Source organism: Loxodonta africana, chromosome 12 (genome assembly GCF_030014295.1).
Source record: "Loxodonta africana isolate mLoxAfr1 chromosome 12, mLoxAfr1.hap2, whole genome shotgun sequence".
Classification (NCBI taxonomy): domain Eukaryota; kingdom Metazoa; phylum Chordata; class Mammalia; order Proboscidea; family Elephantidae; genus Loxodonta; species Loxodonta africana.
In genome coordinates this window covers 87,389,051-87,414,944 of record NC_087353.1, presented here as the reverse complement: position 1 = coordinate 87,414,944, position 25,894 = coordinate 87,389,051, and the positions used below count along the sequence as shown (strand labels likewise).

Here is a 25,894-nt window from a genome sequence, read left to right as displayed (position 1 = left end):
TGGATCCTTCTTTCATACCACAGAGCTACAGCTATATTCAATTAGCAAATACAATTTGAGTTTAAGTGCCTATTGTGTATCCCACACTGTTCTAGGCACTGGGACTATATCAGCAAACAAAAGAAAGTTTTTACTGTCATACGGCTGACATTCCAGAGTGTGGGAAAGGAGAACAGAAAAAAAGGGCAAATAAATTTATAATATGCAAAATAATGAAAGTGTTATAAAGAAAAATAAATCTGGGTAATGGAATAGAGACTAATAGGAAGTGCTACTGTGATTGAGTCATGTTTCAGTATGCATTGCTGCATATCAAATCATCTGAAACTTAGTAGCTTAGAACAACAGCAATCATTTGTTTTGTCTTTCACAGTTTTGGTGGTGACTGGGCTCAGCTAGGCAATTCTCCCTCAGGGTCTCTCATGTGGCTGTAGTCAAATGGGGACTGGAGGTGGGGTCATCTCAAAGAATTCCTTACTCACCTGTCTGATGGTTGATGCTGGCTGTTAGCTGGAACCACAGCTAGGGCTGTTGGTGGAATATCTATGTGTGGCCAGTCACCATGCCTTGGGCTTCCTCACAACATGGCTGCTGAGTTTCAAGGACAAATATCCATGTATGACCTAGCCTCAGAAGTAACACAGAATCACTGCCTTTTTTTTTTTTCTTAATAGATTTTCTTATGCCAATTGACTTAGATGTCCCCTGAAACCATGGTCCCCAAACCCCTGCCCCTGCTACGCTGGCCTTCGAAGCATTCAGTTTATTCAGGAAACTTCTTTGCTTTTGGTTTAGTCCAGTTGTGCTGACCTCGCCTGTATTGTGTGTTGTCTTTCCCGTCACCTAAAGTAAGAATCATTGCCTTTGAATTTTGTTAGAAGTGAGTCACTAAGGCCATCCAATATTCAAGAGGAGGGTAATTAAACTCCATCTCTTGATGGGAAAGGTGTCAAAGAATTTACAGGCATGTTTTAAAAACCACGGTAGGGAAGGTCTGTCCAAATGAAGAGAGGGAAAAAGTTGTGTAAATGTCTGGAGGAAGAGTGTTCTAGTCAAAGAGAACAAGAGAGAAGCTCTGAAGTGGGAGCATGCTTGGCATGTTCAAGGACAAACTGTTAGCTAAGTAAGAACTTTGGTTTTTATTCTGAGAAGGGAAGCCTTCGGAAAGTTCTGAAAAATGAGACAAACTATCTAATTTATATTTTTAAGAGATTATGTGGTTCTTATATAATGAAGAGACTATAGAGAAGACAACTGGAAGCAGGAAATTAATCTGGAGGCTACTAAAATAGTACAGGAGTGAAGATGGTGACTTGAAGTTGGCTGGAAATGTTGAAAGTGGTGAGAAGTTGCTAGATTCTGTATACATTTTGAAAATGGAGCCAATAGGACTTGCTGATGGTTTGGGTGTGGGATATAAGACAGAGGTAGGTTTTCTTGGGCTGAGCAACTGGAGGAATGGAGTGTCCATTCACTAAGATGAGCAAGAAATAGATTTAAATGATGAGAACAAAGAGTTTGGTTTTGTATGTGATAAGTTTGAGGTGCTTATTTCATATTCCAGTGGAATATCTTCAAGTAGGTAGTTGTATGCATGAGTTAGAATTCAAGAGAGGGGTTCACAACCCCCTGAAATATGGCTTCCGCCCCCCGAAACTGCTCTCACCAATGTCACTAATGACTACACATGTTGATAAAGCCAATGAATATTTTTCAACCTTTATCTTGTTTAACTTCCCTGCAGCATTTGACCCTTGGCCACTATATTTTTCAGAAAACATCTTCCTCCCCTATCTTCTATCACACCACATTCTGCAGATTTTTTTGTCCCTCACTCACTGGTCTTTCTCAGTCTCCTTGGCAGGCTCTTTCTCTTACCAGTCCTTAAATGGTAGTAAGGCTCTGTCACAGATCATCTCCTCTTTTTACCCTGGACATCCTCCTTAGGCAATCTTATTTATTTATAAGACTCCAAAGACCACTGGGATAAAAGAAATTGTAACCTTTAAATTTTTTATTCACCTCGGCTGAAAGTAAACAAGGCACAAGTGTAATTTTTAAGAGTTTTTGGGCAAAAAACATCCTAAGATATAAGTGTGATTTTTAAGGTTGTGTGTCAACTTGGCTTGGTTCTGATTCTCAGTGGCTCAGCAGTTATGATGTAGTTTGGCAGTCATATGGTGATGTGATCACTTCCTTGACAAAATTTGATATAATGTGATCACCTCCATGGTGGGATCTACTATGAGTAGCCAATCAGTTGAAAGGGAGTTTCCTTGAGGACGATCTGCATCAACATAAGTGGCCTTTCTGGCAAGGCTTCTGCTCACACTGGATTCTACAGCTGACTCCTGTTCATCTGACCTCCAGTTCTTGGGACTTGAGCTAGCAGCTTACCTGTCATCTCACCTGCCAATCAATCCTCGAAGCCTGTGAGCTAGAGCCCTGCTGTCTGACTCGCTGATCTTGGGTTCACCAGCCCGTGCAGCTACGTGAATCAGAAGCCTCCTGGTTGATCCACGTTCCAGCCTCTACAACCATGTGAGCCATTTCCTTAATATAAATCTCTCTATATATGTTTATACACTTTACTCTTTTTGCTTCTCTAGAGAATCCAGCCTAAGACATTAACATACCCTGAGCTTTAAAAATATGGCCCAGGTAAAATAAGGACACTTATATTCTGTGACATTAGAAGTACAGTAAGTAAAAGAACTGTTAAGACACCAGAAAGTTTGGGGAAACGGTGAGTTCTGTCTCTGTTGTGCTTCCTAAGAAGCAAAGAACTGCCTTATTGGCACAGGTGTTTCCTGGGCTTTTAAATACAATGTTCCTTGTTAATCTCCTTGGAAGGCAATCTTCAACGGTGCTGCATACGGATCGTGTTGACCTTTTAATCTACAGATCATGTTTTTTTGTAGGCAAAGTTTAGTGTTTCTCCTTGCAAGGAAAATAAAACATTAATTCTAGCAGATTCAAAGCTAAACACAATACAAACTCTACCTCTCCAATAGTTCTGGTCCTGCAATGAATTCAATGGAAAAATCCCAATAAAGAGGTGATAAAGCAGACTGCTGGAGCCCTTATGGCAAAAACAATGGTTCATCATCATACTACTTCCTGTTCCTGGACACGGAGGACACCCTCACTTCACACCCTCTCTTGCAATTGTCATGGGAGCATGTGACTGTGTCCGCCAATGGAATGTGAATGCAGTAATCTTAAAAACCACATGTTACAGAGAATGTAGCTATCAGATGGAAGCAGCCTAGACCCTGAGTGACCAGATGAGAGGTGCAGAAGAGCCAAACTAAGACATGAGTAAAAACCAAACCTTTATTGTATTAAGCCACTGAGATTTCAGGGTCTCTTACCTCAAGAATAGCCTACTCTAAACCAGAACAAAACCAAACCCAGTGCCGTCGAGTCGATTCTGACTCATAGCGACCCTACTCTAGCATAAATAAATCAGAACTAACACTAGCATACCAAAACTAAGGGGTAAGATGCCTATTAAAATCTCTACCAAAGGGACTTCGGCGGGGGGCGGGGGGCACTTCATGCCTTTGCTATTTATCTCTAGATTAGGGTTATACTAATTCATTTTTTTGCTGCTACACTAACTAAACTGTTGTTGTTGTTAGGTGCCGTTGGGTCAGTTCCAACTCATAGTGAACCTATGTACAACAGAAGGAAACACTGCCCGGTCATGTGCCATCCCCACAATCGTTGTTACGCTTGAGCCCATTGTTGCAGCCACTGTGTCAATTCATCTTGTTGAGGGTCTTCCTTTCTTTCACTGACTCTCTACCAAGCATGATGTCCTTCTCCAGGGAATGATTCCTCCTGATAACATATCAAAAGTATGTGAGACATTGTCTAGCCACTCTTGCTTCTAAGGAGCATTCTGGTTGTGCTTCTTCCAAAACAGATTTGTTCGTTCTTTTGGCAGTCTATGCTATATTCAATATTCTTCACAATACCACAATTCAAAGGTGTCAATTCTTCAGGCTTCCTTATTCATCATCCGGCATTCACATGCATATGAAGTGATTGAAAACACCATGGCTTGGATCAGGTGTACTGTCATGGACTGAATTGTGTCCCCCCAAAATATCGATCAACTTGGCTAGGTCATGATTCCCAGTATTGTATGATTGTCTACCATTTTGTCATCTGATGTGATTTCCCTGTGTTGTAAATCCTATCACTATGATGTTTATAAGACGGATTACCGGCAGTTATATTGGTGAGATCTACAAGATTAGATAGTGTCTTAAGCCAATCTCTTTTGAGATATAAAAGACAGAGGCAAGCAGAGAGACATGGGGACCTCATACCACCAAGAAAGCAGTGCTGGGAGCAGAGCATGTCCTTTGGACCTGGGGTTCCTGCGTGGAGAAGCTCCTAGCCCAGGGAAAGATTAATGGGAAGAAGCTTTCTCCAGAGCCGACAGAGAAAGGCTTCCCTTGGAGCTGACACCCTGAATTTGGACTTCTAGCTTACTAGATTGAGAAAATAAATTTCTCTTTGTTAAAGCCACCCACTTGTGATATTTTTGTTATCGCAGCACTTGATGACTAAAACACACGCCTGAGACTTCAAGGTGATCTATTTGCTTTTTAACACTTTAAAGATGTCTTTTGCAGTAGATTTGCCCAATGCAATGCATCATTTGATTTCTTGACTGCTGCTTTCATGGGCATTCATTGTGGGTCCAAGTAAAATGAAATCCTTGACAACATCAATCTTTTCTCCATTTATCATGATGTTGCTTATTGGTCCAGTGGTGAGGATTTTTGTTTTCTTTATGTTGAGGTGTAATCTATATTGAAGGCTATAGTCTTTGATCTTCATTAGTAAGTGCTTCAAGTCCTCTTCGATTTCAGCAAGCAAGGTTGTGTCATCTGCATATCGCAGGTTGTTAATGAGTCTTGCTCCAATCCTGATGCCGTGTTCTTCTTCATATATTCAAGCTTCTCAGATTATTTGGTCAGCATACGGATTGAATAAGCATGGTAAAAGGATACAGCCCTGACACACACCTTTTCTGAGTTTAAATCACGCAGCATCCCCTTCTTCTGTTAAGATGACTATGTCTTGGTCTACGTACAGGTTCCTCATGAGCACAATTAAATGTTCTGGAATTCCCATTCTTTGCAATATTATCCATAATTTGTTATTATCCGAACAGTCAAATACCTTTGCATAGTCAATAAAAGTAAATTAGGAGAGGAAAATGAAATGCAAGAATATAGTATATATTAAGAATCCAGTGTTAAGATATGGTTTCAGTGTTTTGTGTATGAATCGAGGTTATTCTGACTATGATACGGTCTAAACAAGTTGCAGTAGAGGAATTGATCTCCCCTTATAAATAAAAGTGGGTTAGGTGAGACAATGACATTTTAGGTATTGAACCTGAGAAAAGACACAGGGGAATGACAAGGTAAGGACAATTATTTTTGCCACCTCTACATGGGTTTTCTGGGGTTTTTTACATAATAAAAGACATATATCCCTTGTAATGGCCTCTCCCAGCACAAACAAGGTGATCCCTGAATCCACAAATGGTCCCATACTCTTCTGCTCCCAGTTTTCCCCTCTTCCTTTCTTTCAATGAATCATGATATTTCTTTAGTTGGGCACAAAAGAATTACACCTTAAGATTTTTTACTAAGATGCCAAGGTAAAATTTAAAAAACAAACAAAAAACCTCACTCAAAAGGAAGCAAAAGAGTTTTTTCCAGGCTATCTAGAATCCAATCCAGCCTTCTGCTGAACCCAGCTGCTGAACTGGGACTGATTCTCAGTCAGTCGCAGAAGCCATGCTCTTTTCTCAATTTTCCTATATTGTTTCAGTGGTCTCCCCATAATGTGGCTGTACCATAGTTGTTTTCAACCAGCTGTGCTTGGATATTTAGGCAGTTTCCAATGTTTTGCAGTTACAGATAATGCTGCAATGAATAACTTTGTGCATGTGTATTTCCATATTGTTAGAGGTGTATCTGCAGAGTAAATGCATACATTATTTTTTTTTTAATAAAGCTAAATTCCCTACCATATGAGGTTGTGCCAGTTCGCATTCCCATCAGGAAGGCTAAGAATTCCTGTTTCTCCACAACCTCACCAAAAACCAAAAAGAAAATCAAACCCATTGCCATCGAGCCAATTCCCACTCAAAGCAGGAGTGGGAGATAGGGCAGAGTAGAACTGCCCCATAGGGTTTCCAAGGAGTGCTGGTGGATTCAAACGACAGACCTTTTGGTTAGCAGCCAAACCACTGTGCCACCAGGCCCCACCACCTCACCAACAGAATGTGTTTTCATATTTTTGCTAATCTGATGGGTGAGAAATAATATCTCAGTGTAGTTTAATTTTGCATTTATTATGAGTGAAGTTGACCATCTTTTCATGTTTAAGGGCCATTTTTATATCATTTTGTGAATTCGAGTTTTGCCAAATTTTCTATTTTGGGTCTTTTTTGATCTTTTTTTGAAGTTCTTTGTATATTATGGATATCAGTCCTTCGTGTTATATGTTGCAAATATTTTCTCCCCGTCTGTCATTTGTCTTTGCTTGTGTTTTTTGGCAGGCAGTTTTTATTTTTTTTAACTTTATGAATTCATCCATCTTTTATTGCATCTAGATTTTGAATCATAGTTTAAAATCTTTTCCCTACACCCAGGTTATAGAGGAATTTATCCATGCTGTTTTCTAGTACTTGTATAGTTTCATTTTCTACACTTAGATTCCCTATCCATTTGGAGCTTATTCTTGCATGTGGTGTGAGGAATGGATCTTTTACTTTCTTCCAAGTGGCTATCCAGTTATCCCAATACCATATTTAAAAAAAAAAAAAAAAAAAATCCCTGCTGTAGTGATTTGAGATGCAATCTTCATTAGATGCTAGATTTCTATATGTAGTTGGGTCTATTTCTGAACTTTTTATTCTATTCCATTGGTCTATTTAACATGTTAGTATCAGTTTTAACTAATTGATTTTTTTCATCTCTTATTTCCCATTCCTTCCACAGGCACCTTAGTCCAGGCAGCAGAGACACTTATAAATGAAGACTGGAAAAATCTCATGAGAAGGCTGGCTCTCAAAGACAACCTACTTATTCATTCTATTTTCCCTGTTCATATAACATGCTGGGCCCTTTTACTAAAGTTAATAAAATTTCCAAATGATATAGATTGAGTTTTCCTCAAATTTTCACAAATAGTATGATACTCAAATAGCTCCTGGAGGTGGGAGTACAGGATACAAAGACTTCTACCATCTCTCTTCTCCCAATCTCTAAAAGCTAATTTACCACCTTCTCAATAGACTGCAAATAGGAGGGGAAAACACATGAAGCAAGCTCTTGGGTTTGCTGCCCATTCTTAATCTCTGGCCACTCAGATGGTAGAGCTGTGGCTTGTACATGTGGAGTGATGGCAGCCCTCACACTGGAGCCTATTTGCTGCTCCAGGAGAACTGAATTGTTTTTATGTGCCTCTGCATCCTCAAGGCGCAATGCTTGCATTACCCATTCTCTTAGCAGTTTAAATTCCCAGCAGCAACACAGGAAAAATATCACCTGCTCTTTCCACTTCAAATTTTTATTGAAGATTACTGGGGATGAGTCACACAAGATGATCTCCAGAAGTGTATGCTTCATTGAGATAATGAAAAAAGAGGCAAGACAAAAATAAACTGTAGGAAACCCAAGTGAATTTTTGGCTTGGAGAATTTCTGATAATTCTGTATAATTGGAATTGGTAGCTCAACAGCTAGAGATACCTACCAACTACCCAGGGTCAGCAGAAAGTAATTTGCTGTAGTGTTTTTTTTTTTTTTTTCCTAAGGCACCTTCACAAGAGCCTTCTAGAAGAAAGCTAGTAGAAAGCCAGACCTCTCATTCATTTAAATACGTGTCTACTGTGTGCCCTGAAGGCCTTACTAAGGAGAAAAATAAAGGCTGTAACTGGCTGTACTGAGCTTAAGTGGTCCCCCACTTAAGCACATGCATTTACTAGGCAAGATGAATCTAGCCCTCCAGCAAAAGTTCATTGTGCTGTAGAGGCTTTGTGGCAGGTACCTGAAGAGGGACTTGTGCAGTGGTTCCAAAAGCAATGGGGTTGCCTACATAGGAGCCACCTAAGATGTTTGTTATAGATGTCCAGCCTCCTATCCTCAGATTCTAATTGTTCCTGGCCCTGTTTGAAAATCCTACATTTAACATAAGTGTTCTCTAGTAAAACCTCTTTTTCAGAAAGTTATTGTTGTTTAGGTGCCATCCAGTCAGTTCCAACTTAGTGATCCTGTGTACAACAGAACAAAACACTGCCCAGTCCTGTGCCATGCCCACGATTGTTATGCTTGTGCCCATTGTTGCAGTCACTGTGTCAATCCATCTCGTTGAGGGTCTTTCTCTTTTTTGTTGACTCCTCTACCAAGCAAGATGTGCTTCTCCAAGGACTGATCTCTCCTGACAACATGCCCAAAAGTATTTAAGACGTAGCCTCACCATCCTTGTTTCAGAAAGTTAGGCTGAGGCTTTAACCTTAACACAAAAAAGCTCCAGTCCTTGAAATTCCAGTGCTTTCAAAAGCTAAACCATCGACCTAACTCACTTCAGATATTACACTCATTGCAAAAGAACAGTGGTCAGTGGTTCTCAGCCAGGGTTGATTTTGTTCCCCAGGGGACATGTGACAGTGTCTGGAAACATCTTTGGTTGTCACACAGGGGGTAGTTACTGTTACCTAGTGGGTAGAAGCCGGGGATGCTGTCAAACATCCTACAGTGCACAGCCAGGACAGGACCCAATAGTAAAATTATCTGGACAAAATGTCAATAGTGCCAAAGTTGAGAAACCCTAGCAGAGTTAAAAGAACAAGGAGACAGTAGAGAAACAAGTTCCTGTCAGTTGTCTCAGAAGTGGATAAAGTCAACCTTGTGTTCCAGAGTGACACAGAATATGAATCTGGTTATACCTCTACACCTAACTCTGAGATTTTAGATAACACAGAGGGTAGAGAAACGTAGGAATGTAAACAGCAAAATGTAGAATCTGAGAAACTCTACAAGACAAATAATCCAGTTTTTCAATGAGTAAATTTCAAAGAAAAAAAAAAAGGATGGAAACTATAGATTATGAGACTTAGAAGACAAAGCATCAAATTACAATGCATGAATCTTATTTGGATTCTAAATTTTAAAAACTTTTTTTTTAACATTAGTTGGATATCCTGGAAATTAACTTTTTAAGGTAAGATATAGTATTGTGGCTATGTTTATTTATTTATTTTTTAAAGAGTCCTTACCTTTTCGAGGTATACATTGAAATATTTATTAATGAATAAATAATACCTGGGATTTTCTTCAAAATACTTCGGTGAAAGAGGCAAAGGTTTGGTGGGGGTCGAGACGAAACAAGACCGGCCAGAGTTTTAGTAGCTAATAACGAATACATGAGGATTCATTTACACACGTCTGACATTTTCTACTAAAAAAAAAATTTTTGAAAAATACAGAAAACAATCAAATATTTGTTGACATTTTAATAGCGATCAAAAATAGGCCACTACAATTCCATAGAAAAAATTCTCTCTTAAGGCTTGGGAAATTGCCAGTAAGTTTTGATCTCAAAGGAGATAAAGGAAGAGGCCAAGTGGGAAAGAGAGCAAGGCCTTAATTTACTCTCACTGGGGCTTCTGTCAAGAAATTCCAATTGGCTGAAAACTCAGAGGTTTGTTTGGCTAAATATATGACCAAAGAGAGTCTACTATTAAACTTGGGAAGATAGACAGACCACTGATGAGCAACTCCCAGCCCATGATGACCCCATGAATGCTGCCTAGCTTTGGAGTATAGACCTCCTCAGAGGCCAAACTCAGGCCAAGAAAGCCCCCAAGTCCTACAGACCAGGAGCCAGAGGCTTAGGAAAAGCAACCCACTGGGTCTGGCCGGCAAGTGGCTATAAGCCTTGTTTGGCCCGTATGGGAAGTAGGGGAAAAAAGAGCTGATATTGTATATGGGCCTTAGCACTGGTGAGGAGTGGCAGTACCCTTGGGTGGATGTCTCAGATATACTCAGCCTAGTGGGGGCAGCTGATGAACCAGGGGGGTCATTAGCTAAATCAAAATTAAATGCCATGGCTACTGCCAAGAAATGGGTGATAAAAACCAAACATTTCAAAATGGATTGAGTAATACAACTGTGTTAAAGTCATGACTGTTTATCTTATTTACAATGGAAAATGGAAAAATATCTCAGTAAAAGAATACAATATTAAGAGGCACCATGAGACAAACCACATCTTGCAATTGTAGTACACTGTCAAGAAAAGATAAAATATCACTCAGCAGCCGGTGTTCAAAGGCTCAGCACAAGAAGAACACTGCAATGCAGCCCATGAGTCACGCAGTTTCCGAAATTTTAAACAGGAAAGGAAACCCTTTAGGGATCGTAAAATAACATAAGGAGGCTCAAACACAGTTACGAGTACTTCACCTTCTCATTTTTTAGGAAACATATTTTTCAAACGCCTACATACATTTGTATTTTTCCTGAATTGGCACTTAGGCAAAACAGGCTGCTACCGCCTCACCCTCTCCAGCGTCTCAGAGCATAAGTCTCTAGGTGCGCCAAACAGAGACTATTCAGTAACAAGAGGTACGTGGCAAACGTGTTTCAGGGAAGAAGCCGACAGAACCAAGAACACAGGCTCAAATCCCAGTGGATTTACGGGATTGTCCACGGGTTTCATCTTAAGGGGTTCTGAAGATCAAGTACATTCACTAAAATGTAAAAGCGCCACAAGGTCAGGGATTTTTTTCCCTCTACTTTGTTCACTGATGTATCATGAACACCCTGAAGAGTGCCTGGCCCATAGTAGGGCCTCGACATATATTTGTGTAATAAATCAAGGATACCAAGAAAAGCATTTTATACACCATAAAGCGTCATCAAATATAGGGTATTAATACCAATTCATCTTTCAGACTCACTCAATTAGATCTTTTTAAAGAACTGAATGTTTCAAAAAATACTCATGTTTATCCAGTGATCAATAGCAAAATATTAATTTCCTAATAGCTGATGTGTTGATAGTTATTATAGTACAAGAAATATTGGAATAGGGTAATTTTACAGATGAGGGTAGAATGTTACAGTCAGAGACAAAGAGGGCAAAAAACAAAGTTAAGTGTGATTGTTCGAGAAAAGATCCCAACTGTTAAGGGAAAGATCCACACACAAGCAGAGGACTTGCAGTCAGGGCAGAACGAGTGAGTCTGAGAAGTCTATTCCCTCACACAGCACTCACTACGGCGTAATTTAGAATACTTTGTGTTGTTAACAGTCTCATGTTTATTTCCACTGCTCATCACAAGCTCCAAGAGAACACATCTCATCTGTCTCATTCACCACGGTATTCCCAGTGCCAGGAACATATCAGGTGTCCAATAAATACCCATTAAATGACAAAAAGAGTCGGGGGAGGGAGGGAGAGAGTTTGAGCTAGTGATCTTACAGGCAGGATACCACCCTCAGAAAAATCGAGACTCAAGCTGCTGACATGTGTTAGAATGTTACCTTTACCATCAGACTTCTCCAGGTGACTGAGAAGCACATCCCATTGAAGGAGAAAAACTTCAGCCTGAGCTGAAACTCAGGAAACGGTCTCCTCAAAATAGGGTACGAAAAGCTGTTAGCACCACCTGAGTAAGAGGGATGAGAAGCTGCGCTCTCCAGCTCAACACAAACCAGGCCTTGCCCCTTTCCCGTGTTTGAGAATGGGTGGGAAGAAAATGGGTCAAAGCACCTTTCTGCATCCCATCACTCCCTCCAAATGCCCTTCAGTGAGGAAAGGTGAATGACATCCCTCCAATGAGGTTTCCTTCCACTTGGTGGTTCTGGAAGGTCCTGCCTTCTCCAGTGCCTTCCCACAGCGAGAGGAAAAAGGATACGGACACTTCAGCAGGGGGCCTTCGCTGCCCCCGAGGCTTCCTGGCGGTGCTGCGTTTTCTGGTGTCGGTTGAGGATGGATCTCTGGTTGAAGCTTCTCCCGCAGGCAGAACAGTGGTAGGGCTTCTCTCCTGTGTGGATCCTCTGGTGTCTGACCAGCCGCTCCCCTTTACTGAAACGTTTCCCACACACCTGGCACCCATATGGCTTCTCCCCTGTGTGGGCTCGCCGGTGCACTGCCAGGTTGGCATTCCTACTGAAGCTCTTGCCACACTCACAGGTATAGGGCTTTTCCCCAGTGTGAGTTCTCCGATGCACCTGAAGATGCTGTCTGCGACTAAAGCTTTTCCAGCAGTCGGTGCACTTGTAGGGTTTCTCTCCGGTGTGACTTCTCTGGTGGACCTCAAGATGGTGCCTCTGGCTGAAGGTTTTCCAACACTCGCTACAGACATAAGGTCTCTTTCCTAAGTGGGTTCTCTGGTGCTTCATAAGGTACTCTCTCAGAGTAAAGCCCTTCCCACACTCAACACAGCCATATGACTTCTCCTCTTCATGGGTTCGCTGGTGTCTGACAAGATTTGAGCTCCGACTGAAGCCTTTCCCACACTCGGGGCACTGAAAAGGCTTCCAGAAGGCGCTGTGAGTCTTGAGGTCATCAGGCTGGGGTATGACACCATGCTGGGGAGCAGGGAGTCCTGAAGTGTGTCCCACAGAGCTACTGGGCTCCTGGTCACAGGTCCTTCCAAGTTCAGGGCTCTGGAGAACAGCTTCCCCAAACCTCTCTGACGTCAATCCAGCAAGTGGCCCTTTAAGGTCTTCCTGCTGGGTTTTGGCCTCCTTTTCCTTATTCCCAATGCCTACAGGAAAAAAGGGCACACTAATTGAGTCTGTAATAGCTACGAAAGTAAATCTATGTTACAACTTTGCTTCTAGGACAGCCCCATTAAACAGTTCCTTCTCTTTTCTCCTTTGATCAGCCTTAATAATTTTCACTATCATTGACCTTAGACTTTCCTCTACTTCCTTCCATCTCCACGACTTTTTAACAGAATAGTTTACCAAGTTTTAATGCCTTCCCATGTAACTTTCTACTAATTCAGACTTATATTGTCTTCAAAATAGAACTTAGTTATTTCTTCCAAGAAACACCCTCTGGTTATTCTCCTACCCTGGGGGTCTCTTCAGCACTCATGGACTCAACGAGCACTTATTTACAGGCATCCTTATTGTAAGTGCTAAGTTACACTCACCTAGATGTTTTGCCTTCTCCAGCTAATTATAATCTATTTCAGCAGCGGTAAACTACTTGCCACACCTCATATTCTCCAAACACTTTCTTATCTCTGTCCCTGCTCTCACTGCTCCCTCTGCCTAACTCACTGATTAATCTGGGTGTGCTGGGAGCTTAGCACAGGGTCTGGCTCAGGGCAGATGCTTATTAACTGCTGGATAGATGAATAAACCCAGTTTTGTCACGGAAGTTCTTGCACCATATGGCCTCTACGTTAGCATATTTATTAGGTCTAAAATGACCATGAATGCCATGAAAATGGCCCAACTCAACCCTTTGGTCCTCACTATGATCTAAAGTAACAGAATAATTGTTTTTAGGACACAGGGAAGAAAGGAAGAAGAAAGAGGAAGAAACATACTGGTAAGCAAAGAGGCCAGGAGGAAAAAAAAAGAGAGAAAGAAATGACAGGTAGTACTTAAAACTGGAAAAAGTCCTTTCAGGCAAGGCTGTTAAAACATAAAAAGAAAACTGGCATTATATGCCTCCTGATTTGATAAAACATGAAGTAAATGAAGCTATCACCCATGATGTATTCTTCTGTTTTGTAAACTTTTCATAAAAGTAAAAATGTACAGAACAATTTATGGAACTCAAAGTTTCATAATGAACACAGTTACGTAACCAGCATCCAGTTCAAGGAACAGAATATGACCAGCACCTGGAAGTCCCTCTCCCGTCTCCTCCTGGTCACTACACCCTAGCCCAAAGGCTAACGAACTCTCCTGACTTTTATCACGGTCAAGTACTATTGCCTGTTCTTGAGTTTCATGTAGATGATTCACGTTGTTTCTGGCTGCTTCTGCTCAACATTACATCCGTGAGATTCATCCATATTGTGGTGTATAGCTGTAGTCTGTCCTTTTTCATTGATATATAAGGATACACCACAATCTATTTATTAATCTGTCTCACGTTCATTTGGGTAGTATCCAGTTTTAGGGTGTTAGGAATAGTAAATTTTAAACTAAACAAAATTCATGAACCTTAACTGTACCCTGGGGACTGAGTAGAACTGCCTCATAGGGTTTCGTAGGGTGTAATCTTCATGGGTGCAGATCGCCAGGTCTCTTCTCCTAGGGAGCAACTGGTAGGTTCAAACTGCTGACCTTTCGGTTAGCAGTCGAGCACTTAACCATTATGCCACCAGGGCTCCTTCAAATATGTGATAGATATTGTGTATTACGGGATTTATGTTTATTTTCTTTGGTAGAATTATGATGCTGTTGTTATGTTGAGAATCTCATTGTTAGGAGATGCATAACTGAAATATTTAGGGGTGAAAGATCAAGATGTCTCCATCTCTCAAATTGTTTAGAAAATATACATGTTAATGGATAAATATGGCAAAAATGTTAACTGTTGAATCCAGATAAAAGTATAAGTGTGTTCACTGTACTAGTCTTTTAAATTTTCTGTATGTTTGAAAATTTTTATAATAAATGTTCAATATACAAAGTTGGGGGGAAAACAAAATGAAATACTATCTAGTTACAACCCAAGAGAAAGATGCATTAGTGGAAAGAAAATAGGCATAGGAGCCAGAGGTCTCATTTTGAATGCTCAATTAGCAACTTAATATTTGTGTGATCACAGAAAACTCATTTAACCTCTGTCACGGACTGAACTGTGTCTCCCCAAAATATCTGTGAACTTGGTTAGGCCATGATTTCCAGTATTGTTTGACTGTCCACCATGTGATTTTCTTATGTGTTGTAAATCCTACCTCTATGACGTTAATGAGGCAGGATTAGAGGCAGTTATGTTAAGAAGGCAGGACTCAATCTACAAGATTAGGTTGTGTCTTAAGTCAATCTCTTTTGAGATATAAAAGAGGAAGAAAGCAGAGAGACAGGGAAACCTCATACCACCAAGAAACAAGAGCCAGAAGAAGAGCGCATCCTTTGGACCCCGGGTCCCTGTGTTAAGAAGCTCCCAGACCAGAGGAAGATTGATGACAAGGGCCCTTTTCCAGAGCCAACAGAGAGAGAAAGCCTTCCCCTGGAACTGATGCTCTGAATTTGGATTTCTAGCCCACCAGACTGTGAGAGAATAAACTTCTGTTTGTTAAAGCCATCCACTTGTGGTATTCCTGTTATAGCCACACTAGATGACCAAGACAACCTCTCTGGGCCTTAGTTTTTCATATTCAAGATGGATTATACAGTGATCAAGGTTGCTGTATACACAAAGCAGCCATGCACTGGCAGGTGATACTATCTTAGCCCCCTGGCTAAGTACCTGATCTCCAACTACTTTCAACGGCTCTCCACTTGGATCTCCTTTATTTTCCTCTCCCTTAGGAAAACATTCCCTTCCCTTTCTGTGAGTAGCTCCACTGATTTTCCAGTCTCCTAGCCAGAATCTTAGACTCCTGTTTGTTTCTTCTCTTTCCTCTCCTCTGACCAATCTCTGACCAAATTTCTAGAAAAACATTTCAGTAAGCCCCCTTCTTCACTGCCATCGCCCCGGTTCCTACTCTTGCCCGCATGCCTACATGACTCTGGCACACTTCCAGTCAGTCTTTCAAACCTCCAGGCCAAACTGTACCTGCTATCAATCCAGTGTGCCTGAACTCATGCCTTCATGTTACTCTGTGCTGAAAAGAGACAGCCCACAGTTCATGCCTGGCCTCACTCTACTTATCCCAACCTCCTCCTTATTGCTTCTGAATATTTATCTTTCACATCAGTGCCCTCACTGTCCCATAAACACACCAGCTGATTCCTACACTCATGATTTTGCACACATTACTCTTTGTCTCCATTTTTCCAAATCATCTTCCAAATTCTTGCCCAAGTTCTATGCCTACATCAATCTGAGCCTTTTCCAACTAGTCTAGTTCGTCCTACCCATCATTCTTACTGCAGCTGCAATCAAGACCACAAGTTTAGTAGTTATTTTCTAATGAGAATGAAACAGGAACTGGAAGGGATCTGAGAAACCATCTAGTCCAACACTTCCTCCAGCCTCCAGTTCTCTTTACTAATGAGGAACTCAGGCTCAATCCTCACAGCTATTGATGGATGAGCTGGGATGAGGTGGGAATGAATCTCAGAATACTTGAAGGTTGGGACAGCTAAAGAATACACCTGGGAAACTGACCTTCATGCCACTCAGTCTCGGCATAAACATTTAGGAATGTGTTTAAATTATCTTGAAACAATGACCTGGTGAGAGAGCGTACATGGAGCCACAGTCTCTAGAACAGTCAGAAATGGCCAGGAGGGTGTAAAAACCCCTCTGAGAATGGGAGGACAGAATCCTCATGCCACAGAGTAGCATTCCTGGCAGAGGTACATCCCTGAGGGAGACTGAGGAACGGGCACACAGGTAGCCTTGTCCATGGCATACTCTAAGAGCTCTTGCTCTGTAGAGCAATCTCAGAGGATTTTCACATCCTTTGCCACTAATGACATTTTACATCTCTATGTAAGATATGTTGTCAGGAGGGATCAGTCCCTGGAGAAGGACATCATGCTTGGTAAAATACAGGGTCAGCGGAAAAGAGGAAGACCCTCAAGAGATGGACTGACACAGTGGCTGCAACAATGAGCTCAAGCATAACGACGACTGTTAACATGGCACAGGACTGGGCAGTATTTTCTTCTGTTGTACAGAGGGTTGCTATGAGTCAGAACTGACTCAACGGCACCTAACAACAACAACATGTAAGATACGCTGGCATCTTTCAGTCACTCACATCACTGTCATAGTGTGACAACCTTGCACCCTGAACCCAGGTCTCCTGCCCCCCAGTCTCCCTGCTCCTTACACTATTTCAGAATAATCATTATTATATGCACTTGGACCCTTCACCTTAACTGTAAGATCCTTAGAAGCAAGCACCTTTGTCCTTCCTCTTCATGGTGATTACTCGAGTGTTGGCCACATACTAAACGCCAAATAAATACTTTCGGATGAATGAATGCTGACTAACTTGTAAAGGAATCATTATTAATAACATTAATACTAAATAAAAACATCTAACACTGTCATATTTTCCAAATGTTTAGCTGTTTTATCTCATTCAATCTTCGTAACTCCACGAGCAGTGTCCTATGATGTACTCGTTTTACAACTGAGGAAACAAAGACTTACAAAGGTAAAACGAGTTGCCCAAGGTCACAGTAAGCGGCGGAGCCAGGACACTCTCAAGTCCTGAAGGAAGTACAGTCCCTCATCCCTCAATACATTTCAAGTTGAAAAAAGGTGAGGTAGAGATCAGTACAGAATTACAAAAAAGTTACAAAAGGAAAAAGGAGAAAATCAGAGGGGAACAAAAGAAAGGGTCGTTCCCAGTCACATTTTAGTTCCTCTTCCCAACGTTGTCACCATTCAAGTCACTCTTCGCTGTGGCAGTCACCAATGCCCTACAGTGCCCTCCACTGGCTTTCGCTTCTGTGCCCTCACCCTGCATTTCTCTTGGCTCACTCTTCCCTCCTACTCTTTTCTCTTGCTCCCGCTGCTACTATGAGCTCCTATCATGCGCATGACAGCACCACCCTCTCAGGCTCCAACCCTGATCAAACCTGGCAACCACCTGAGGCAGGCAGAGCCTAGGCTCTGTTTCCTCAGTGACAATGGCCACACCAACCTCTCCTATTCTGATATCCTAGTGCCCCCTCCACACACACACTGCCTATTCTGATGGCTTCATGTACATTAGTCCTGCCCTCTTCCCTGTGCCGACTGAAAGCTACTAACATGGTACCTGCCTGTAGCGGGCACTCAGTAAGTATCTGCTGAATGAATGACATCAGATGATATAACTTTTACAGCTTTTCTCTTGCTCTCAAGCTCTCTGTAACCTTCAATCATGGACACAGAGGAGGTGTTCAGGGAATCCTAATGACCGACCTGTCTCGTTATATAGCCAGAATAACTGCCTCATGTTTTCTTGCTCCTTTGTCCAGTTCCTCTCTTGACATAGAGATGCATTTAGCCATCTCCTTACACCCCTTCGCCTGTGATTCCTCCTCTGTACCCATTTACTCCACTGGCTGTGAAGTCTCCTTTTGTCAGAACCAGGTTTTGAAGTCATCGAGCTAGGGCAAGAACTCTGACCTGTACCTCTTAAAACTCGTTTCTCATCTGTGGGGTGGAAACAGTCTTACCTGAAGATGAGACCCCACAGTCCTCCGGTTCTACATATTCACCAAAGCAGTCTATCTGGGCCGGGGTCACATGCCTCCAGTCCTCTTCAGGGAAGGCCAGAGCCATATCTTTAAAAGGCCCCAACCCCTGAAACAACAGGATATTGCTATGGATAAAGAAATAATTCCTAAACAGGTCCAGTCTAACAGCAGGAGAGAACACACATGACAGCACTCTAGAGAAGAGAAGAAGGTCTTCTCCGTGGTCTTGAAAGCAGAACTGTCCACCTCTCAGCATTTAATGTAAAAAGTCATCCACTTGTTTAAGTCATGGTATTTTTGAGTTTCTGCTGCAGCAGCTTAGCTTGTACCCCACCTACATAGCAACCAATTTCCACTTTCGATCACCCCAACTCAACCCTCAAGTTTGACAGAGCCAGAAAGGTGCTATGTATCCCCTCACCTATATCTGACTTCCACTCTGGGTAAGTACATAATCATTTCGGAAAGCCCTGTCTTAAGAACAATGCCATGTTAATTTTAATGCATTCTCATTCATAACACAATGGAGAGCTATTATGGGAGAAAGGAGTATCTGACCACATTAAAAAATGCTTGATGTAATTCTCCATCTCCTCCAACCATGTACTTGGAAAACAGGAACAGAAAATGATACTGGTATCAAATCTTGCCCCCATATTGCTTTAGCTCACTTATTTTTTTCTGCTAAAGTACACCTTTTCTCCGCCAAGGAACTCTTCAACACTCATTTCCTTCAGAAAGGATACTGAATGGCCGTCAATGGGCACAACTCTCAGGTTATCCCAGAGATAATCTCCATCTCCTTGGTAACACGGTCAGTACCTCACAGGAGAGATTTAAACTGTGGCAAGAATGCCCCACCCATGCTTTGGTTGCCTCCATTTGCGGCAGGTTAACAAGTGCTGGCAAGGACAAAACTCCTGGTAGGGCCAGAGTACAGGCCAGAGAGACTACTCAGCTCAAGGGCCCTGGGAGCCCCCAACCCTGTCAGCTATACCCTTGCTGACACGGGGAGGGAATGGGAGGGAAACAGAGGGGGAACAGTAGCAGAAGCCATCTACAAAGCGCATCCACAAAGGGTTACTTATCTCCTAGCCAATCACCACAGCCTACGGGATTTATATCAACACTATGTTCCTCGTTACAATTATAAGAGTAACACCAATGAGTTAAATTGTGATTTAGGGTCCAGACCACAATTTAATTGCTCAATGCAAATTAACAACTGGGGATGATAAAGTGGAGAAAACGAAGATGTCGTGCCCATCAGAATGAGAAAGGCAGAATAACTCCACTACGCAGATGGAATTTTGTTGTACACAGAAACTTGGGAAAGGTGAACCTCATTCAAAGCACCATGATAACCTCTGGAAGGGCAGAGTCGCAGCTTACCTGGGATCCAGTTGTGAGGAACCCAGCTGCCATCTCTTGGTCTCTGGTGTTCACTGAGGGGAGGCCAGGGCCAGCCTGAAGAAGAGGTAGAGCTGAGCAGAGGAAAAATGCATGAGAAAGATAAGTGCTGTTTTACACTTAGTTCATTCACTGGTATCCCCTGCATGACACACAGAACCTTAGGAACCATAAGGAGACTCCAGACAGCAATCACTTTGGTTGCACACTTTCCCATAGACAGGGGTTTCGGTATACCTCACCTTATTCTCAGGTGGGAAGACGGTCCCAACACAATAACATCTGACCCTTCTAGGCTATTCATGCTCCTCAGTCTTATTCTGGGAGTGACCTCTTTGAGATTCCGTAACAAAGTTACATTATTACTCTTAGGGATATGGTTTATCTGCCCACTTAAAAAAATACCCATATATGTATCAGCTGCGTACTTCCTGTTGGTTTCTAGAAGGGCTGTGAGGGAAAGGAGAAGATATGAAATAAGAGAACATAATCTCAGATATCCCCTCCAGGAATCAGGGTCAAGATACAGAATACAATTTCACTTTATCTGTTTCCTACTGATGTTGGGAAAGTGACCAGGAAAACCCAGAATCACGCCTTGCAAATAACTTATCAACTGCTGGGTTTCTAAAGTGGAGAGGGGAGGGGGCAAAGCACAGTCTTCCGTGTCCGCACTTCCTTACTGCGTGCAACTTACCCTGCTCCTGGAAGGTCTGCGTCCCATCTCCAGGGTCCTGATTGAGTTGCTCCTCAGTGCTTTGACCTAGGCCTGCAACTCCTTCCCCATGGGGCAATCCCCACTCAGGCTTGACCTCCACTGGCCCCAGGTGGACACCTGGTTCCCAAGGGCCTCTGCAGAGTGCTGTCTCATCCTGTTCTCCCTGTACGTGGCATGGAACCTAAGAACAGTTGCCAACACCTATTAGAATGAGGCCTGGGTTAAGTCTGTGATGAAGGGAGTTGAATTAAAACCTAAAGAGAGGGCCAAGGAAAGAACCCATTCCAGCTGCAGCAGAAAGAAAGGAAAAGTTGGCTCAGCTATTCCCCAGGACATCAGCGGGGAGGTATTCAAGAAAAGGAAGCTAAACTCTCTTTATCAGGGTATGAGCAGCTTTTATCTGCCCGTGCCATTTTATAAGGGTCCCTTCTGCCTTCTTTGATACTGATCAAATTTCACCAAGAATAACCTCACAGACAGCCCAAATATCGCCCTTTTGAGAACTTTATCACAATGCACACACTGCTAGGGGGGAAAAAGTCCCAGTTACAGAAGCTGAAGGTAAAAGATACAAAGCCAGATTGTCTGCCGTGAACCAGCTAGGGAAGAAATGTTGCTCTAAAAACAGCAGGAAAATCAGGAGAACTCTCCCACAGAGACACACACACATAAACAAGGACTTTCTGGTCCACTTTTAAGCTCCTTAGTTGGGAATTAAAAAAAAAAAAAACTCCCTTAGGATTATATAGGAAGTCAGGGTACTGCAGTAGAAAAAGTAAGGATAAACTAAAAACAACTGTTACTTGCAAGCAAGGCAGTAACATTTAGTCCTCTCTCTTCTTTCCCAGTACAGGCTCAGCCAGACTCCAGGAAACATCTGTGCTGCAAAGTAACTTGGCATAATCAGAACAGTGCCATCAAATTGCTTTGTGAGTCAAATAAGCCATAGAAGCTGACTTCCCAGACATGGAAACACCATGAATATTCACAGTAAGAATATTCACCATGTGGAACTCCCTACGCTCCCATATGTATGTCTGCCCAAAGAGAAATGAGTCTATGAGGGGTCTTGAAAGCAATCACAACTGCATTCCTTAGGCCTGAGGCTCACGATGGAAATATGCATGAATCCCTGCCTGGAGACCAAAAAAGAGGCTAAATACCCTTCCACACCCTCTCCACCTTCCCTGGGAAAGGCTTTTCTCACTGAAAACTCTATCGCCCTCCAAAAAAGTTCTTCAGAGAGCCTGGGAGCAGAGGAGAGAGATACTGTTTTACCCACTCCCACGGTTTCCTCAAACCTTTCAATTCTTTAAAACTCCCCTTCCCACATCAACAAGACAAAAACCTGATACCCCCTTCTCACCCACCGCCTTGGCCTCCAGTGTCCTCTCTGTCATGTCTTCCATCATGGCCACCAAGGCCTTGCTGCTCTCAGGGCAGTGTTCCCGAATCCAGGCATAGAACTCCCGGGGCAGGATAGTCAAGAACTGTTCCAGCACCAGCAGCTCCAGGATCTGCTCCTTCGTGTGCAGCTCGGGCCTCAGCCACTGGTGACAGAGCTCCTGGAGCTCCCTGAGTGCTTCTTGGGGTCCAGCAGCCTCCTGGTAGCGAAACTGCCGAAACCTCAGACGGAAAGTCTCAGGACTCGAGTCCTCCCTGCCCTTGCCCCATGGCAACTCTTTCTCCAGCTTCACCACTGGAACGCTCATTTGCAGCTGAGGCTCTTCCGCCATCCCTGGGCGCTCTTTAAGCATCTTTACACACCTTCTCAGAAGATGAGGGTCTGTTGGGAAAACCAGACAATGACAACAGCACAAATGACCCTTTTGAGGACATGAGACACATGAAAGGTCAGTCCAACCCAGTTGCCTCTACATCAATGAATATTCTGTTGGAGAACATAGCAATTACCTTCTACGAGTCAACTGTTACAAAATGAACATTTATCTGAAAAGTCACAGTAATTCATTCAGCAGGTATTTGCTAAGCATTTATTTGGTGAAAGATCATAAATAAATGTATAGAATTTAGCTTATACTCACAAATAATTTAGGGTCTCACTGACAAATAACAATTAGAGAATAATACAAGATGTTTTATAATTAGGCTGGAGCCCTGGTGGCACTGTAGTTAAGAGCTCAGCTGCTAACCAAAAAAAGTTTGGCAGTTCCCATCTACCAACTGCTTCCTGGAAACCCAATAGGGCAGTTCTACTCTGTCCTATAGGGTCTCTGTGAGTTGGAATTGACTAAATGGCAACAGGTTTGGTTTTTTTTAATAAGTAGGTTAGTCACCAAAATTAAAGAAATTGTTCCAAAATTAAAGGAAATATACATATATATATGCCAGACACTCAGAAACCAGAAATACAAGGCAAAGCAGACATTGTGGCTGCCCTCTTGAAGCTTATGTTTTAGTGTAGCAGACAGAAAAAACAAATGCAAGCAAATAAATAAAATTATAGATTGTGTCTTAATCATCTAGTGCAGCTATAACAGAAATACCACAAATGGATGGCTTTAACAAAGAGAAGTTTATTTCTGCACAGTAAAGCAGGCTACAAGTTCAAATTCAGGGCATCAGCTCCAGGGGAAGGCTTTTTCTCTCTGTCTGCCTTCTCATCAATCACCTCCACACTAGAAGTTACTCCATGCAGGGACCTCAGGTCCAAAGGACAAGCTCTGCTCCTAGCACCGCTTTCATGGTGGTATGAGGTCCCGTCTCTCTGCTCACTACTCTCTTATATCTCAAGAGATTGCCTCAAAACACAATCCCATCTAGTAGATTGAGTCCTGCCTCACTAGCACAACTGCTGCCCATCCTCCTTCATTAACATCATAGAAGCAGGATTTACAACCTACAGGAAAATCACACAATACCGGGAATCATGGCCCAGCCAAATTGATACAGACATATATTGGAGGACACAATTCAATCTACAACAGATGAGTTCTAGAAGGGAAACAAATAGGGTGCTCTGATAATGGGTATGGCAGACTTGAAGAAGGCTTTTCTGAAGAAATGCTATTTAGGCTGAGACCTGAAGGATGAGAATGAGCTACCCATTCAAGGAACATTCCAGGCAAAAGTTTTAAGGCTAGAAATTACCTGGCACATCTGGGAACAAGTCAAAGTCCATTGTGGCTCCAAAGAGCATGTAAGAGGCAGAGCTACAGAAGAAATGGGAGAAGCAGGCAGAAACCAGATTACCCAGGACCTGGCTAGAGTAAGAATTATGGACTTTAGTCTTATTACACTGGGAAGCTACAAGTTTTACAAAGGTCATTCTGTGTGTGAATAGGTAACAGATTAGAGGGAGCAAGAAGTGAAGCAGCACTTACAGTGGTCCAAGAAGAAAATGATAGAGGCTTATGTTAGAGTGGTGGCAAAGAAACAAAGTGAGGGCATATTTTAGGGGTAGAAAAGAGACAAGCTAGTGGCCTGGATGTGATGGCGTGCTCAACCTAAAGAAAACCGTGGAGCAACATACATAATAACATAATTGCCCAGTGCCGTCGAAGTCGATTACAACTCATAGCCACCCTGTAGGTCAGAGTGGAACTGCCCCACAGAGTTTCCAAGGAGTGCCTGGTGGATTCAAACTGCTGACCCTTTGGTTAGCAGCCATAGCACTTAACCACTACACCACCAGGGTGTCCCAAAAACATAATTACAACATTATCATAATTGATCAAAAGATTTAGAACTTCATAGGCCTTTCTAATTAGAAAGCATGTGAACACGTACTCTCATTAATACAATTCTATACGGTGAGTACTACTCCCCTTACTTTTCAGATAAAGAAATTGAAGTGTAAGAGGTCCTTTAATTGGCCACGGTCTGCCTCCCAAAATATAAAGTATAGATAAGAAGCATGGTTAGTCCAGTGAAAGAAGAGAGGCTTGTAGCAGGCCAGAGGACCAATACAATTTAACTTCAGTGGGGGAGGAGGGTGTAGGCTGGGAAAGGGATCTGGAATCGGAAATGGAAGGAACCCGTTTGTTAGAAAAAAGAGGACGATCACCCTGATTGAAGGTGAGAATCAACAATTTACAGTAGGCACAGCCAAAGCTTGTTTAATATTCTACTGCGTGTGCATTTATTTACCCTTCTTAACCCTATTTTACATTTTCAATCTGATCATCTTCTGTGCTACATCAGTCTGAGATTTATTTCATGGCGTTGTCTCCATACTTAATTACACTACTGCATTTACCGCACTACAGTGAAAATGTTTAACAGCGTGTTCCATCTACCAGGTTCGCTGAAGGCATCTAAGGTCCTCATTCATCTTTTTCTCTCTGGTACGTGACAAACAGAAGGTGCTCCATAGTTGTTGTTTAAATGAGTATCCTATACCTGGCTCTAAAATAACGACTTTCGCTTTTCAAAGACTTCCGGTGGGGTTCAAGATTTCCTTGGGTTCCTGTTAAGCCAACATTGACCGGGCGGAATAAACATCGCTCCTACCTGAACCTACTGCGGCGCAGCCCCTTGATGTCCGACACGTAGGGCCTCTGTGCCGTGGGCGGCAGCTCCGCGGAGACGAGCCGCCTGCAGCTGGGGTTGGGCACAGGGAGATGTGCTCTTTCCCAGACCCGCCGCCGCCCACCACAGCCGGTCCCTGACGCCCTCTCCACCTCCGCTCCGTCACCCGCCGCAGCCGCAACGCAGCTCCCACCTACGGTCCCGCAACCATATCAGGATCGCCAGTACCTTCCGCGGACCGGAAGTGAGCCGAGGACGCTGTCAGACAGGTTTGAGATGAAAAGCCCCTTCCGGTTCCTCTCTAGGAATATCGGAGGTCGGTGCGTCTCTATGGTCGCTCATCCCAGTTAGCGGTCAGCACTCCCAGTGCAGAAACAGCGGGCTTGGAGCCGCATCTTTGCTGCGCGCGACCGAATGCAGCTACTTCCCCTGTGGCTAACTGCTCTCCTCGAAGCTATAGGCCGCTAGGTTAATTTCTGCTTATGTGCCTTTGCACCTGCATTCCGTCTGTAGGAAGGACTCGGACACTGTAACCTACCTCAAGGCGTCCAGTCGTGCCCCAGGTGCATTATACGAGGCGTAGAAACAAAGGATGATTGGAAGGCAAGCACTGAGCTTTATGGGTTCACATGGGAGGGGCCTGGACCCCAGGTAGAGTGTGCGGTATTGAGGAGGGGGAGTTCAAAGAAGGCTTCCGGGAGGACCTGGCGTTTGAGCTCAGTTTGGAAGGGTGGATTAAAAAAAAAAAGAACTAGGGAACAGTATCTCCAGTAGAAGGAGGACTACGAGCCCAGGGAGTACGATGGAATTGATGGCATGATCACACAATCAGAGCCACTGAGTAGCCAGCTAAATTGGAGTTCTCGGATGCTAGCCTGAAGGCAATG

The 25,894-nt window shown here is 42.9% G+C and overlaps 1 protein-coding gene across 1 annotated transcript; it reads right to left on the bottom strand.

The window, feature by feature from the left end:
- Positions 1–1,134: 1,134 nt before the first annotated feature.
- ZSCAN25 (zinc finger and SCAN domain containing 25) lies at positions 1,135–25,248 on the bottom strand. Its single transcript, XM_010601821.3, has 6 exons — positions 24,990–25,248; positions 21,887–22,302; positions 20,496–20,697; positions 19,781–19,872; positions 18,368–18,494; positions 1,135–12,816 (listed from the first exon to the last, which is right to left on the bottom strand). The coding sequence occupies exons 2-6, from the start codon at positions 22,271–22,273 to the stop codon at positions 11,969–11,971; spliced, it is 1,656 nt and encodes a 551-aa protein (XP_010600123.1). The 5' UTR covers positions 22,274–22,302; positions 24,990–25,248; the 3' UTR covers positions 1,135–11,968.
- Positions 25,249–25,894: the final 646 nt, after the last annotated feature.

What these genes read in the sequence shown, in the direction of transcription:
- ZSCAN25 (XM_010601821.3), bottom strand. Translation starts at nt 22,273, where the DNA reads ATGCTTAAAGAGCGCCCAGGGATGGCGGAAGAGCCTCAGCTGCAAATG. An exon ending in GGACACTGGAGGCCAAGGCG is followed by an intron (nt 20,698 to 21,886) that starts GTGGGTGAGAAG and finishes AACTGTTCTTAG; the next exon opens with GTTCCATGCCACGTACAGGG. An exon ending in GCAGACCTTCCAGGAGCAGG is followed by an intron (nt 19,873 to 20,495) that starts GTAAGTTGCACG and finishes TCCTCTGCTCAG; the next exon opens with CTCTACCTCTTCTTCAGGCT.